The 12,997-nt window shown below is 41.5% G+C and overlaps 3 gene segments (V, D, J or C); all 3 read right to left on the bottom strand.

Annotated features, from left to right (window-relative positions):
• Window positions 1–402: 402 nt before the first annotated feature.
• Window positions 403–1,035, bottom strand: LOC120853708. The segment is given in 2 exon segments: window positions 403–791; window positions 984–1,035. Coding segments are annotated over 2 exon segments (441 nt in total).
• Window positions 1,036–3,394: 2,359 nt separating this feature from the next.
• LOC120853707 lies at window positions 3,395–4,295 on the bottom strand. The segment is given in 2 exon segments: window positions 3,395–3,762; window positions 4,208–4,295. Coding segments are annotated over 2 exon segments (408 nt in total).
• Window positions 4,296–12,108: 7,813 nt separating this feature from the next.
• On the bottom strand, window positions 12,109–12,722 carry LOC120853706. The segment is given in 2 exon segments: window positions 12,109–12,422; window positions 12,631–12,722. Coding segments are annotated over 2 exon segments (363 nt in total).
• Between the last annotated feature and the right edge of the window lie 275 nt (window positions 12,723–12,997).

Genomic DNA, 12,997 nt, shown 5'->3' with positions numbered 1-12,997 from the left:
TGAGTTCAGCATGTGTACTTAGTCACTCAGTCAGTCCAACTCTTTGAGACCCCATGGACTGGAGCCCGCCAGGCTTCTCTGTCCATGAGATTTCCCAGTGTTCCCCAAGAATACTGGAGTGGGTTACCATCTCCTCCTCCAGAGGATCTTGCCAACCCAGGGATCAAACCCATGTTTTCTGCATCTCCTCCATTGGTTGGCAAATTCTTTACCCCTGGGAAGCTGTGGTTAAATATTTATTTTAATTCTATCCTCTTATCAACTACTCTGCTAGTTCCCAGATAGAAGTTTCTAGTGCAGAAGGAGATATATGTTGAGAAGGAAAGATAAAGACCAAAGTCCATAATCTGTAGGGCCAGAACGTGTCTGTGGTTAAAACTGTCCTGATAAAGGTGAGTAACACTAAGCACCGCAAATGCCCTGTGGTGGCCTCACGGTGTGACTGTGGCTGGAGGAGGGGCTGAGCCCGCGGAGGGTTTGAGTACAGGCTGCAGGTGCCTGGGAAGCGCTGTGCTGCGCAGCACAGAAGTAAGTGCCTGAGTCTGTGGTCTGCGAAGAGGAAATGTGCAGTGAGCTGCGACCTTCTTTAGGAACTGTTGTGGCATTTAATCTTCCATCCTGCTTTGTCCCTGAAGGAATGTAAAACAGGTGGATGATGCGGCCCCCAGGGTTCTGAAGATACCAGTTCACACTCTGTGAGGAAGTGGAAAAATTACACTGAAGCGTGTAGCTGGCTCCCTCCTGGAGACTCAGGGCTGGGGGACTCTGCTCCACATCCACCCCTCGCACACCTGATGAGGAAAGAGAAACAGTCACTGGCGACGGTCACTGTAACTCCTACTAAACCCTGAAAGTGCCCTCCCCATCCCCATAGATGATGAGAAGGATAAAAAGTCTGCAGGACTTGTCAGCTCCTCTCCCTCCCCCAACAATAGAGCAGCGCCTCATTCCTTCAGATCCCCTGTGGGGCAGCCCCCACTCACAGCAAAGCTGGGCAAACAAAAGCCCCAGCACAGTGCCTGCTAGCCTCTTCATGACGCTGCCTCTTCCTGTTGGGACATTTTCACTGCAAGACAGTTAACAAAACCCCGAGGGAGTGAGTGTCCTAAGTCGTTCCTGCTCCTGCAGCCAATCAGCTCACCCAGCAAATCCTGCTCAGGTGACACGGACAGGACGCCCCGTCCCCCACCGCAACCCGCTCAGCACGTGCTGGCCAGGGGTAGAGTAGGAAAGAGAAAGATCATTATTTTATGATTTGAGGGACATTTTCTGAGAACATTTAGGAGAAGGCAGACCCTGATTAGGAATTTGGGAGAATTTTAGGGAAAAGAAAGCAAAAATTAGTTGTACAGCCCCATCTTGCTCTCACACGGCATGGATGCAGTAGGTTCTTCCCTAATGAAACACTTTTTCCCAGAAGAGTTAAGGATGCAGCTTTTGCTTCTCTTATGCACTTCCTTGTGGTTCTGAAGGGTGCTCATGAATCAGCATGATCAGAAGTTGCTTCTATTGGCTGAAACACTTTGCTGTATTAAACAGTATTATTTTTTAATTTATTTTTTTTAATTAATTTATTTCTAATTGGAGGATAGTTGCTTTACACTATTGTGTTGGCTGTTGCCATACAATGATGTGAATCAGCCAGAAGTATACATATGTCCCCTCCTTTTGAGTCTTCCCCCCATTCCTCTAGGTTGTCACAGAGCTCCGTATTGAGCTCCCTGCATCATACAGCAACTTCCCAGTAGCTATCTATTTCACATATGGTAAAGCATATGTTTCAATGCTACTCTCTCAATTTTTCCCACTCTCTCCCTCCCCTACTGTGTCCAAAGTCTGTTCTCTATGTCTGTGTCTTGCCCCGCAAATAGGGTCCATCCCCAGATGAACAGATAAAGAAGTTGCCATCCTTATATACAATGGAATATTTCTCAGCTGTTAAAAAAACACATTTGAGACAGTTCTAGTGAGGTGGGTGAGCCTAGAGCCTGTTAAACAGAGTGATGAAAGTCAGAAAGAGAAAAAAATTTTGTATATTAATGCATATATATTTATTCTATAAAAATGGTACTGATGACTTTAAAAGTTATATATATTTATTTTAGACTCAGCCTGCATTGAGAGCAATATTAGTTATCTTAACCACCAGCTGGACATCGAAAATTGAATTGTAATAGTTTTATTTTTATTAAAGTGACAGTGAATAAATTATTTTTAAATTTCTATTGTAAATACATTTTTAAACTGTTGATTACTAGTTTTGTATTATGTTTTTTAATTTTAGTAGGATATTTTAGAGAAAAATAAGTGCTTTTGAAACCATATGAAGATAATTTTAGTTTGTGCTCTTATCTCAGACTCTGTAAATAATATCGATTCTCTGTCAGTAGATTTGGGGGTAAAAGGAATGGAAGACAAAGACCTGTATATTTTCACTGCAGAGAAAGTGAAGTGATCTGCAGACACTGACGTTCAGATGCACAGTTCAAGGATGGTTCAGTAGTAGCAGCACGTAGGCCTAGTTGCTCCAAGGCGCGTGGGATCTTAGTTCTCCAACCAGGGACCAAACCTGGGTCCCTTGCATTGGCAGGCAGATTCTTTACCACTGAGCCACCAGGGTAAGCCCCACATGCTGCTTCATGCTAAGTCACTTCAGTCATGTCTGATTCTTTGCCAGCCTCCTCTGTCCATGGAGTTCTCCAGGGGAGAATACTGGAGTGGGTTGCCATGCCCTCCTCCGAGGGCTCTTCCTGAACCGAGGATTGAACCCGGGTCTCTTGCAGCTCCTGCATTGCAGGTGGGTTCTTCACTGCTGAGCCATGGGGGCCCCCATGTGCTGCTTAGGGATGATCAAATTGATGAAAACACCTTAGAGAGGCAGGGTTTCCAGACCTGCCTAGAAAGAGAAAAATTATTATTCACTTAATTTTTGTTTCTTTCAAAAAACTTCATGGGAAATATGAGTGTTCTAGACTAGCAACAATAACATTTCAGATCTTTCTCAGAGAGAGTAATTTGTTTCTGGTAAGTGGAAAAGCTATAACACCTCAGAGTCTAGACTTGGCCTTGGATCCACATGAAAGAAGCCTTTGGTACAAGGAGAATTATTTGTATGTTTCCCACTTCTTATGTTGGGACTAGCACACTGAAACCAACATTTTATTGACATGAGAAAGAGTCATAAAAATTATTAACACCTCTTACTTTATTGCTTTGTTAAAATTATGATTCTGACGTTCCTCAAAATTCTTCTCAGATTCTTCAGTAAACTGGGTGCTTATTCCTTGTCCTCTTTTTCTTCTGCTTTTAACCATCTTCTTCCCTTTCCTTTCCCTTCATTTTCCCCATCTCTTACTGTTCTCTGACTCTCCTTCTAGAAGGCTCTAAATTTGCTCTAGTGACTGCTCTCCCCACTCTGTCCCCACTTCTTCCCACCAGAGATACTGCACAGGTGCAGCCCGTCTGTCCCAGTGTGCTCTCTCAGGACGCAGTAGTACACAGCGGCGTCTCTCAGGGTGACCTGGGGCAGGACCAAGGTGCTGGACTTTCTGTCTGAAGCTATGTGCAGAGAGGCCATGCTGCGGTTCACTGTGCCTCGTAAGCCATGAATGATATACTGTGGACTCTGATTGGGATTTTGCCTATACCAATGTATATAGTCATTTCCACCAATGGTAGAGTGGTTACAAGGCAGGTTTACATCCTCTCCTTCAGCACAATCCATGGAGCTGGGCTGAGTGGTCTTAGCATTAATCACAGTCCCTAAAGGGTGAAGAAAATAAAATTAACCCCTGACAACAAATCAGTGTAATTCTATGGATCAAGGGCACAACACTCCCCAAACTGTCTGGACCTACCCCCTACTCCAGTGTTTTTATCTATGTCCTGATAAATATTATTGATGCTTATTATATAGGGACCAAAGACAGATGGCAAGAATCTGAGACTCTATAGTCTTTATCCCGGGGTCCTTGGCTCAATAACCCCAGAGAGTTCTTCCAACCTGCTTACTGCTAAGGTCTCTTCCGGATCATGGCTATGAATTAATCTGTTATGTAGAAGTTTGTACTCCCTGGGAAATGCATAGATCTGTTCTCAATTCCATTGCTATAATGCAGAATAAAACACAGGGAGAGGAGTAGAGAGTAAATGACCCTTTACGGTTCCTTGGCTTCAAAGTCATCCCTTGTAGACACAGAACACTTACCCAAGGTCAGAAAAACAGTTACTCCAATCACCAGCCTCATACTTCAAGGACAAACGAGGACTGTGGGCTCAGAGTTCAGACTTGTGTCTGCTCCTGGGCTTGTTTCCAGAGAACAGAAGCAACTGCTGCTATTAGAGACTTACAACCAGTGCAGGTGTCCGTTGCAGTCTGTTGTTGCCAGGATTTGTCAGCCAATGATCAAGCAGTTCCTTGTTTAGGTTTTCCTGCCCTGTTTTAATCATGTCCCCCAAAGAAGGAGAGACATCCCCAACTCACAGGGTGTATGCTGCCATCCTCTGTGAAGTTTAAAGTCTGACTCCGGAAAAGGAACACCAATCACAGTTGTGTGTCTATCCAGAACCATTGTTCTACCATTTCTTCTTCAAAAACATTTTCTAGTGTTCCATGAAGCTTGTGGAAAACAGTGTTTAATCCCAGAAAACTGTACTGAGCTCTGCATTATAAAGAGATAAAAATTCCCATCCATGTTCTAGCAAATGTATGTGAGAATTCAAAGTAGGCTGTGATTGCTCTGAGGGACAGGAAATACTAATAACATTGGGACAGAAAGCTAAACGTCTTGAGCTCGGACATTAGAGCTCAGCGTCCTGAAAAGGTCCTTGGAATCATGTATCTGTCTCCATCTAGGCAGACATTTCTCAGTACATCTGTTCTTGACATAGTAACTGATGACACGGATGGTATTCTCCGCATCCTCCTTGAACAATGGTCCTTAGTCCTTATGTCCTCTGTGCCCGTGTTTGTAGGTGCTCCGCACCAAAGATGCTGAGACAGAGAGACACCAAGGATGCTGAGACAGAAAAGACAGAAGGGAAAGCAAACTATCTGGGGAGGACAAGGGTGGAGGTGGGTGATCCTGGCAGAAAAAGAGGAGTGAAGAAAAAAGAGCGTAAGGAATAGGGAAGGGAAGAGTTACCAGGGATGGGAAATGGGAAAGCAGTGTTTAGGGAGGTATATGGAAAAGGTTTAGGCTATAAGGCTATGATTCCCTGAATCCTTGACCACATGCACTCAACAAAGGATTATAAAATCTAGTTTTCTAAAGATGATGAAAAAAAATTTTTTTTCACTCTTCTGTGGAACATCGATGGAAAACATAAACTTCCTTTCCTTGATAGCCGGAAAAGACCGCTGTTTCCAAATGACGCAGCCCCCTCTAGTGACTAAATAAATGAACTGCAGAGCTAAACTCCCACAGGATGTCAACCTTTTCAAGTTTCCTGCCATTCCTCATATCTGATTCATTGAAGAGTCCAGGCCTTTTGTCTTGTAGAACAACCAAATTTTATATTAAGTAAAATGTGTGTTTATGACTTGAAAAAAAAAAAAAAGAAAGGTGAATATCCCTGGTGTCTCAGTGGGTAAAGAATCCATCTGCAGTGTAGGCAATGGGGCTTCGATCCCTGGATCAGGATAGCTTCCTGAAAAGGAAATGGCTACCCACTCCAGTTTTTTCGATGATCCAGCGGATGCTGGCAATTTGGTCTCTGGTTCCTCTGCCTTTTCTAAAACCAGCTTGAACATCTGGAAGTTCACGGTTCACATATTGCTGAAGCCTGGCTTGGAGAAGTTTGAGCATTATTTTACTAGCATGTGAGATAATTGCGTGGTAGTTTGAGCATTCTTTGGCATTGCCTTTCTTTGGGATTGGAATGAAAACTGATCTTTTCCAGTCCTGCGGCCGCTGCAAAGTTTTCCAAATTTGCTGGCATATTGAGTGCAGCACTTTCACAGCATCATCTTTTAGGATTTGAAATAGCTCAACTGGAATTCCATCACCTCCACTAGCTTTGTTCTTAGTGATGCTTTCTAACGTCCACTTGACTTCACATTCAAGGATGTCTGGCTCTAGGTGAGCGTGAGTGAACACACCTTCGTGATTATCCTGGTCATGAAGACCTTTTTTGTACAGTTCTTCTGTGTATTCTTGCCACCTCTTCTTAATATCTTCTGCTTCTGTTAGGTCCCTACCTTTTCTGTCCTTTATTGTGCCCATCTTTGCATGAAATGTTCCCTTGGTATCTCTAATTTTCTTGAAGAGATCTCTAGTCTTTCCCATTTTATTGTTTTCCTTTATTTCTTTGCACTGACCACTGAGGAAAGCTTTCTTATCTCTCCTTGCTATTCTTTGGAACTCTGCATTTAATTGGGTATATCTTTCCTTTTTTCCTGTGCCTTTCACCTCTCTTCTTTCCACAGCTATTTGTAAGGCCTCCTCAGACAGCCATTTTGCTTTTTTGCATTTCTTTTTCTTGGGGATGGTCTTCATCCCTGTTTCCTGTACAATGTAATGAACCTCCATCCATAGTTCATCAGGCACTCTGTCTATCAGACCTAGTCCCTTAAATCTATTTCTCACTTCCACTGTAGAGTCATAAGGGATTTTATTTAGGTCATCAAAAAAGCAAGAGAGTTCCAGAAAAACATCTATTTCTGCTTTATTACTATACCAAAGCCTTTGACTGTGTGGATCACAAGAAACTGTGGAAGATTCTGAAAGAGATGGGAATACCAAACCACCTGACCTGCCTCTTGAGAAACCTGTATGGAGCTCAGGAAGTGACAGTTAGAACTGGCCATGGAACAACAGACTGGTTCCAAATAGGAAAAGGCTGTATATTGTCACTCTGCTTACTTAACTTCTATGCAGAGTACATCATGAGAAATGCTGGGCTGGAGGAAGCACAAGCATCAAGACTGCTGGGAAAAATATCAACAACCTCACATATGCAGATGACACCACCCTTATGGCAGAAAGTGAAGAACTAAAGAGCCTCTCGATGAAAGTGCAAGAGGAGAGTTGCTTTAAAAAAGTTGGCTTAAAGTTCAACATTCAGAAAACTAAGATCATGGCATCTGGTCCCATCACTTCATGGAAAATAAATGGGGAAACAGTGGCTGACTTTATTTTTCTGGACTCCAAAATCAGATGGTGACTGCAGCCGTGAAATTAAAAGATGCTTACTACTTGGAAGGAAAATTATGACCAACCTAGACAGCATATTAAAAAACAGAAATATTATTTTGCCAACAAAGGTCCATCTAGTCAAGGCTATGGTTTTCCCAGTGGTCATGTATAGATGTGAGATTTGGACTATAAAGAAAGCTGAGTGCCGAAGAATTGATGCTTTTGAACTGTGGTATTGGAGAAGACTCTTGAGCATCCCTTGGAATGCAAGGAGATCCAACCAGTCCATCCTAAAGGAGATTAGTCTGGGTGTTCATTGGAAGGACTGATGTTGAAGCTGAAACTTCAATACTTTGGCCATCTGATGGGAAGAGCTGACTCATTTGAAAAGCCCCTAATTCTGGGAAAGATTGAAGGCAGGAGGAGAAGGGGACAACAGAGCATGACATGGTTGGATGGCATCACCAACTCGATGGACATGGGTTTGGGTGGGCTCTGGTAGTTGGTGATAAACATGGAGGCCTGGTTTGCTGCGGTTCATAGGGTTGCAAAGAGCCAGACACGACTGAGCAACTGAACTGAACTGAAATGAACCCACTCCAGTATCCTGCCTGGGTAAATCCATGCACAGAAGAGTCTGGGGTGCTACAGTCCATGGTGTTCCAAGAGTTGGACACGACTGAGATACACACATCTTAGGTGCATGACCTCTGTATTCATCTGTGTTTTCTTAGTTCTATACCACTCCACAAATTGTTTTCATTATTTCTGGCTCCTTACTTTGTCATACACCCTCAGTTGTTGGCTTCTTTGTAGTTTTGCTTTTGTCTTTTATCGTCCCATATTTGAAGGTTATTCAATGTTAAGGTTGGTACAGATCAAGCACTCAAGAGTTATTTGTTTTCTGAATGAGAAGATGAGTTGTTATTCATGAACTTAATGAAAGAAGTTCTGCTGAACAACTCTTGAAATTATTCCAAAAGCAATCTTTCAATACTACAGAAGTCAAGTTAAACAAAAGACTCCAACAGGATAAATAGAGGGTCATATTCGTGGACAAAATTCAAGAACAGAAAACAAACAGCACAAGTCTAATGTGGAGGAAAATTAAACTGATAATATGGGAATAAATATTATTCCCATATAAATATTTAACAAATATTCATAAATATTCTTTGGTAGTCTGCTATGTGGCAGATCACACACACACAAGTCAACACCTACTACTACTGAAAATATAGGAACAACTAAAAATGAATTCATTTAAGCTATGTAGGAATATATTATTTTACTATATTAGCAAAAGGTAGAAAAAAAAAACAAACGTTTTTGTTTCTTGGTTTCTTTGACTTTATTTTTCTAGAAGATTGTACAAAACGTTTCAAAGTGGCATTTTAAATAATAACAAAAACCAAAAAAATGGAAACCAAAATATGGAGAATCTAAAAATAAGTTTCTTAGCCTATTGGCTCTTTTCAGAATTTTTAATTTTAGAAGATTATATCTTGACCATATGAGGTAAAGTGATCTTTGTTTGCTTGATGAAAACCAAAATAATGTACTCAATTTACTTTTTAAAAAAATCAAGAGAACTTGATGAAAGGCTAATGTCTCTGCATGATGAATACTCCCAACAATCCAAAAATAAGAGAAATTCCCAAATCTAATAAAGGGCATCAATGAAAATATCAAACTCAGTATTACTTCCCACAGGATCACAAAGAAGACAGGTACTTCTATTCACTGTCCTAATGGAGGGCCTGGGATCAAACCAGGGAAGAAAAAAGATATATTAAGTTTGAAAAGGAGAAGCAAAACTATTTTAATTTATAGATCATAAGTTTATACATGTAGAAAATACAAAGCACCTCTAAACAAGCTGTTTAAAAGCTAGAACCTATTAGTGCATTGATACAGTCACCAAACACAAAAATCAATTTTATTTCTAGATTCTAGCAAAAGCATTAGAAAATGCAATTAAAATGTCATTTATCAAATGCTTGGGAACTAATTTAATATAAGGTATGCAAGACGTCTTCTTGACTCCTCTCCAGTAACTCTAGAATAGTTTAGATTTAAGAGATAAAAATCACAGATCATTTTAGGGAGATGAGAAATGTTCTCACTTCTGAGGTCTGGGGTAACTAACATAAATCATGACCTGGAACTCAGTCATGACCAGTCCTTGCAGCCTACAGACACTAATGTCAGCAAAGACCATTTCCTAAGGCTGATCAATGAAATAGTGTTTTCAAAACCCAAAACAAGAGGTTGATACCATCTGTCTGGCTGTTGAACTAAATCTGTTCTCATATTGACAGGTATCCTAGCTGTGTTCTGGCTTGAATTTCAGGGCATAATTAATTCCCTGTATCCATATTTTTCTTAACCCAATTAGTCTTAGCTCTGGATTTAATGCTGGGCATTTAGGTCAATTAATGTAAAAAAGCTATACGAAATAAAAGATAAAATTGTTATAAGTAGCCTTGCTTCCCAGGTGGCTCAGTGGTAGAGAGTCTGCCTGCCAACGAGGTGGACTATTTTTATTTACACATCACACGTTTGTACCTGTAGAAAATCCCCCTGCATTGGGAAGATCCCCTAGAGAAGGGAGGGCCAACCCACTCCAGTATTCTTGCCTGGGAAATCCCATGGACAGGGGAGCCTGGGGGTTACAGTCCATGGGGTCGCGAAGAGCTGGACACGACAGAGACTAAACAACAGCAGCAATGCAAGCCTCTACAGCAACCTCAACATTAACGAAGGGAATCAGAGAGGACCTAGATTACTGAAAGAAATCAGAGAGGACAAATAGAGAGGCTGTGGATCCAAAGACTCCATATGTTAAGATGTCAGTTGTCCTAAATGAATTCATAAATTCAACACAATCCCAATCAAATTACCTCAATCTCTTGTGGTAGAAGCTATTCTATACCTTATGTGGAAGTGCAAAGACCTAGAATAAGCCTTCAATAAGACAAAAACAAGACTTGCATTTCCAGATTTAAAAATGTGTATGAAGCCCCAGTCATTAAGATAGAATGGTCTGTTGGTATGAGGATAAAATAAAGAAGTCAATAAACAGAATCAAGTCCAAAAAGAGGTCATAATACATGTGCCATCAATTTTTTTTCTCTAAAAGTGCCTACGCAGCTCCACTGGGGGAAAGTTGTCTTTCTAGGATAATAGCTACAATCATTGGCTATTTTTATTTATTGGAAGTAGCAGTCTTTTGTAGCTTTCTGTGTATAAGTTCTGTACATGTTTTATTAGATTTATGCCTAAAGGATTTAGGGTCTTTCTTGAGCCATTGTAAATAGTATTATATTTTTAATTTAGGTATCCACATGTTTACTGATAGTAGATAAAAATGCATTTTATTTTGTGTGTTTACCTTATATATCCTGAGACCTTCTGAACCCACTTACTAGTTGTAGGAGTTTTGGAGGGCATATTATTTGGGATTATCTACATAGAAAATAGTGGTAATTTGACTGTCTTTCTGGCTTATAAGATTGTTCATATATTTATTTGCTTTACTGCCCTGGCTACAACGTCCAGCACTGTGCTGAAGGAGAGTGATTAAAGTGGATATTCTCCCTTTGTTCCCTTCCTTAGGGAAAAGTATAGTCTTTTACCAGTAAACATACTAAGACTGTTGAGGAACTTCTCCATTATTCCTGTGTTTCTTAGAGTTTTCACCATGGCTGACTACTGGATTTGGGCAAATGCTTTTTCTACATATTGCTGCTGCTGAACTAGCTCATCTTATTGTTGACTCATAACTCCTCCACTTCCCATTAGAAGTCCTCATCTTCTTTGTCTTGGACCAAGTATGCATGTAGCATGATGGCAAATGACAGTCGCTTCTCTTCAAAGTCACCCACTATTGTGAGACTGAAGGAGATGAGGGACAGACAAGTCTTCGTGGGTTCCAGTTGTCCTCATAGTTCAAGGATGACTTTATGTGTCACAGTTTGTCCATGCTTTTGTCCCCATCAGACTTTCCTTTACAAATGTTACCCTCAGTTCAGTTTTGTTCAGTTCAGTTGTTCAGTTGTGTCGGACTCTTTGCGACCCCATGGACTGCAGTATGCCAGGCTTCCCCTGTCCATCACCAACTCCCGGAGCTTACTCAGACTCATGTCCATTGAGTCAGTGATGCCATCCAACCATCTCATCCTCTTTCATCCCCTTCTCCTTCCACCTTCAATCTTTCCCAGTTTCAGGGTCTTTTCCAAAGAGTCAATTCTTCGCACCATGTGGCCAAAGTATTGGAATTTCAGCTTCAGCATCACTCCTTCCAGTGAATATTCAGGACTGATTTCCTTTAGGATGGACAGGTTGAATCTCCTTGCAGTCCAAGGGACTCTCAAGAGTCTTATACAACACCACAGTTCAAAAGCATCAATGTTACTCTAAGCTGACTTAAAGTGAATTCAGGCTCAACACCAGATATGAAGATAACAACTTTGTACAGACTCGTCCACCAGCTCTAGCCATTGCCTGACTTCTAATACCTAGAACTAATCTCTTATTCTACATCACTCATGGTTCTGCTTTTCTGATTGTGCCCTGACACAAAGTCTAAGAGGAAATGATTAACGAAATAGTTTCGATGGTAATTCCACACAACTAGACCCAGGTTTGTGATGAAGTAAAGCTGCCAGTTTAAAGTATTATGGAGCAAGTTTTCAAATTTAGACAACTTTACACATGTTCTGTACAGTTGATTTAAAGTCAAAAATTCAAGAGGAGAATATATTAGTAGAGAATTACTCTGGACACCTGTTTCCAAATAACGTAGAAGGTGCCTTTAACTAGAACTAAATCTTCTGATCCAGACCACAACTTAAATAACCACAGGACTATCATTTCTTGTCTGGGGTCTGTGGGTGTGCATTTCAGCAGGGTCCTGCAGCAGGGGGGCTCTTTCTTACTAAGCTCAGGGGTTTTTGTACAGCTTTTCCTATTACTTCAAGCACTGTGCATCACAGAGAGCACAGAAGTACTTTGCAGAGTCCTCCAGTTGTAAGGCTGAAATGGTGAGGTTGATGGATTTATCTGCTTTCTTAAAGTTTACAGAGTAGCGGTCTTTCCTTGCATTTGTCATTCCTGAACCCTGACGAATAACGTAAGTCATCTGTCCATTGGGAAGTTGCTTGTACCAAAAAAGGTAGTAAGCGCTCCAACTTGTTTCATACCGACAATTCAGGGAGACTGACTGCCCCACTTGGCTGGATACATCTGACTGGTCTTGAGTAACTTTCTGGGCCACACCAGATCCTGTGGGGAAAAAATCAGAAAACAAAGATGAAGCAATGAATAAAATAGTGTAGGAGTTATTTAGGATCCAAAAAGAAAAAATTGAAATCCTAAGACCCTTGCTTTTCTCCAACCCTCCTTTCCTCCCCAAGTCCCTGTGAAGCTCCATGTGCCTGTGTGCAGTCCTTTCACCCTGAACACGTGCACCCACATTTGGAAGCCTCCCTACCAGAGAAGGTGAAGGCCAGGAGCACCCAGGGCAGACTGGAGAGTGGCATGAGGCACGGATTCCCTGAACAAATGTGCAGTTCTGCCTGAAGCTGAGAGTTCAGTGCCTTTGAGTGCCCGGCAGCACATATACACACTACCCGGTACCCGTGTGACTCCCCGGAACAGGAAGTGGGGGCTGTCATGTTCATAGACCACATGGTCTGTGCACACACGGGAAAAAGTCTGGCTCACCACAAGCCTTTACTTTGTCTGCTTGTCTTTCCTTGGTTATTAAATTAGGCAGATCCTGAAAGAAGGCATGAAAAAAGCAATCAGTATTAAAATTTGAGCAGAGGAGAACTGAATATTAGACAAGTTGACATATA

Source organism: Oryx dammah, unplaced genomic scaffold, assembly GCF_014754425.2.
Source record: "Oryx dammah isolate SB20612 unplaced genomic scaffold, SCBI_Odam_1.1 HiC_scaffold_26, whole genome shotgun sequence".
Classification (NCBI taxonomy): domain Eukaryota; kingdom Metazoa; phylum Chordata; class Mammalia; order Artiodactyla; family Bovidae; genus Oryx; species Oryx dammah.
Note: the sequence above shows the minus strand (reverse complement) of the source record. Positions and strands in the feature narration are given on the sequence as shown.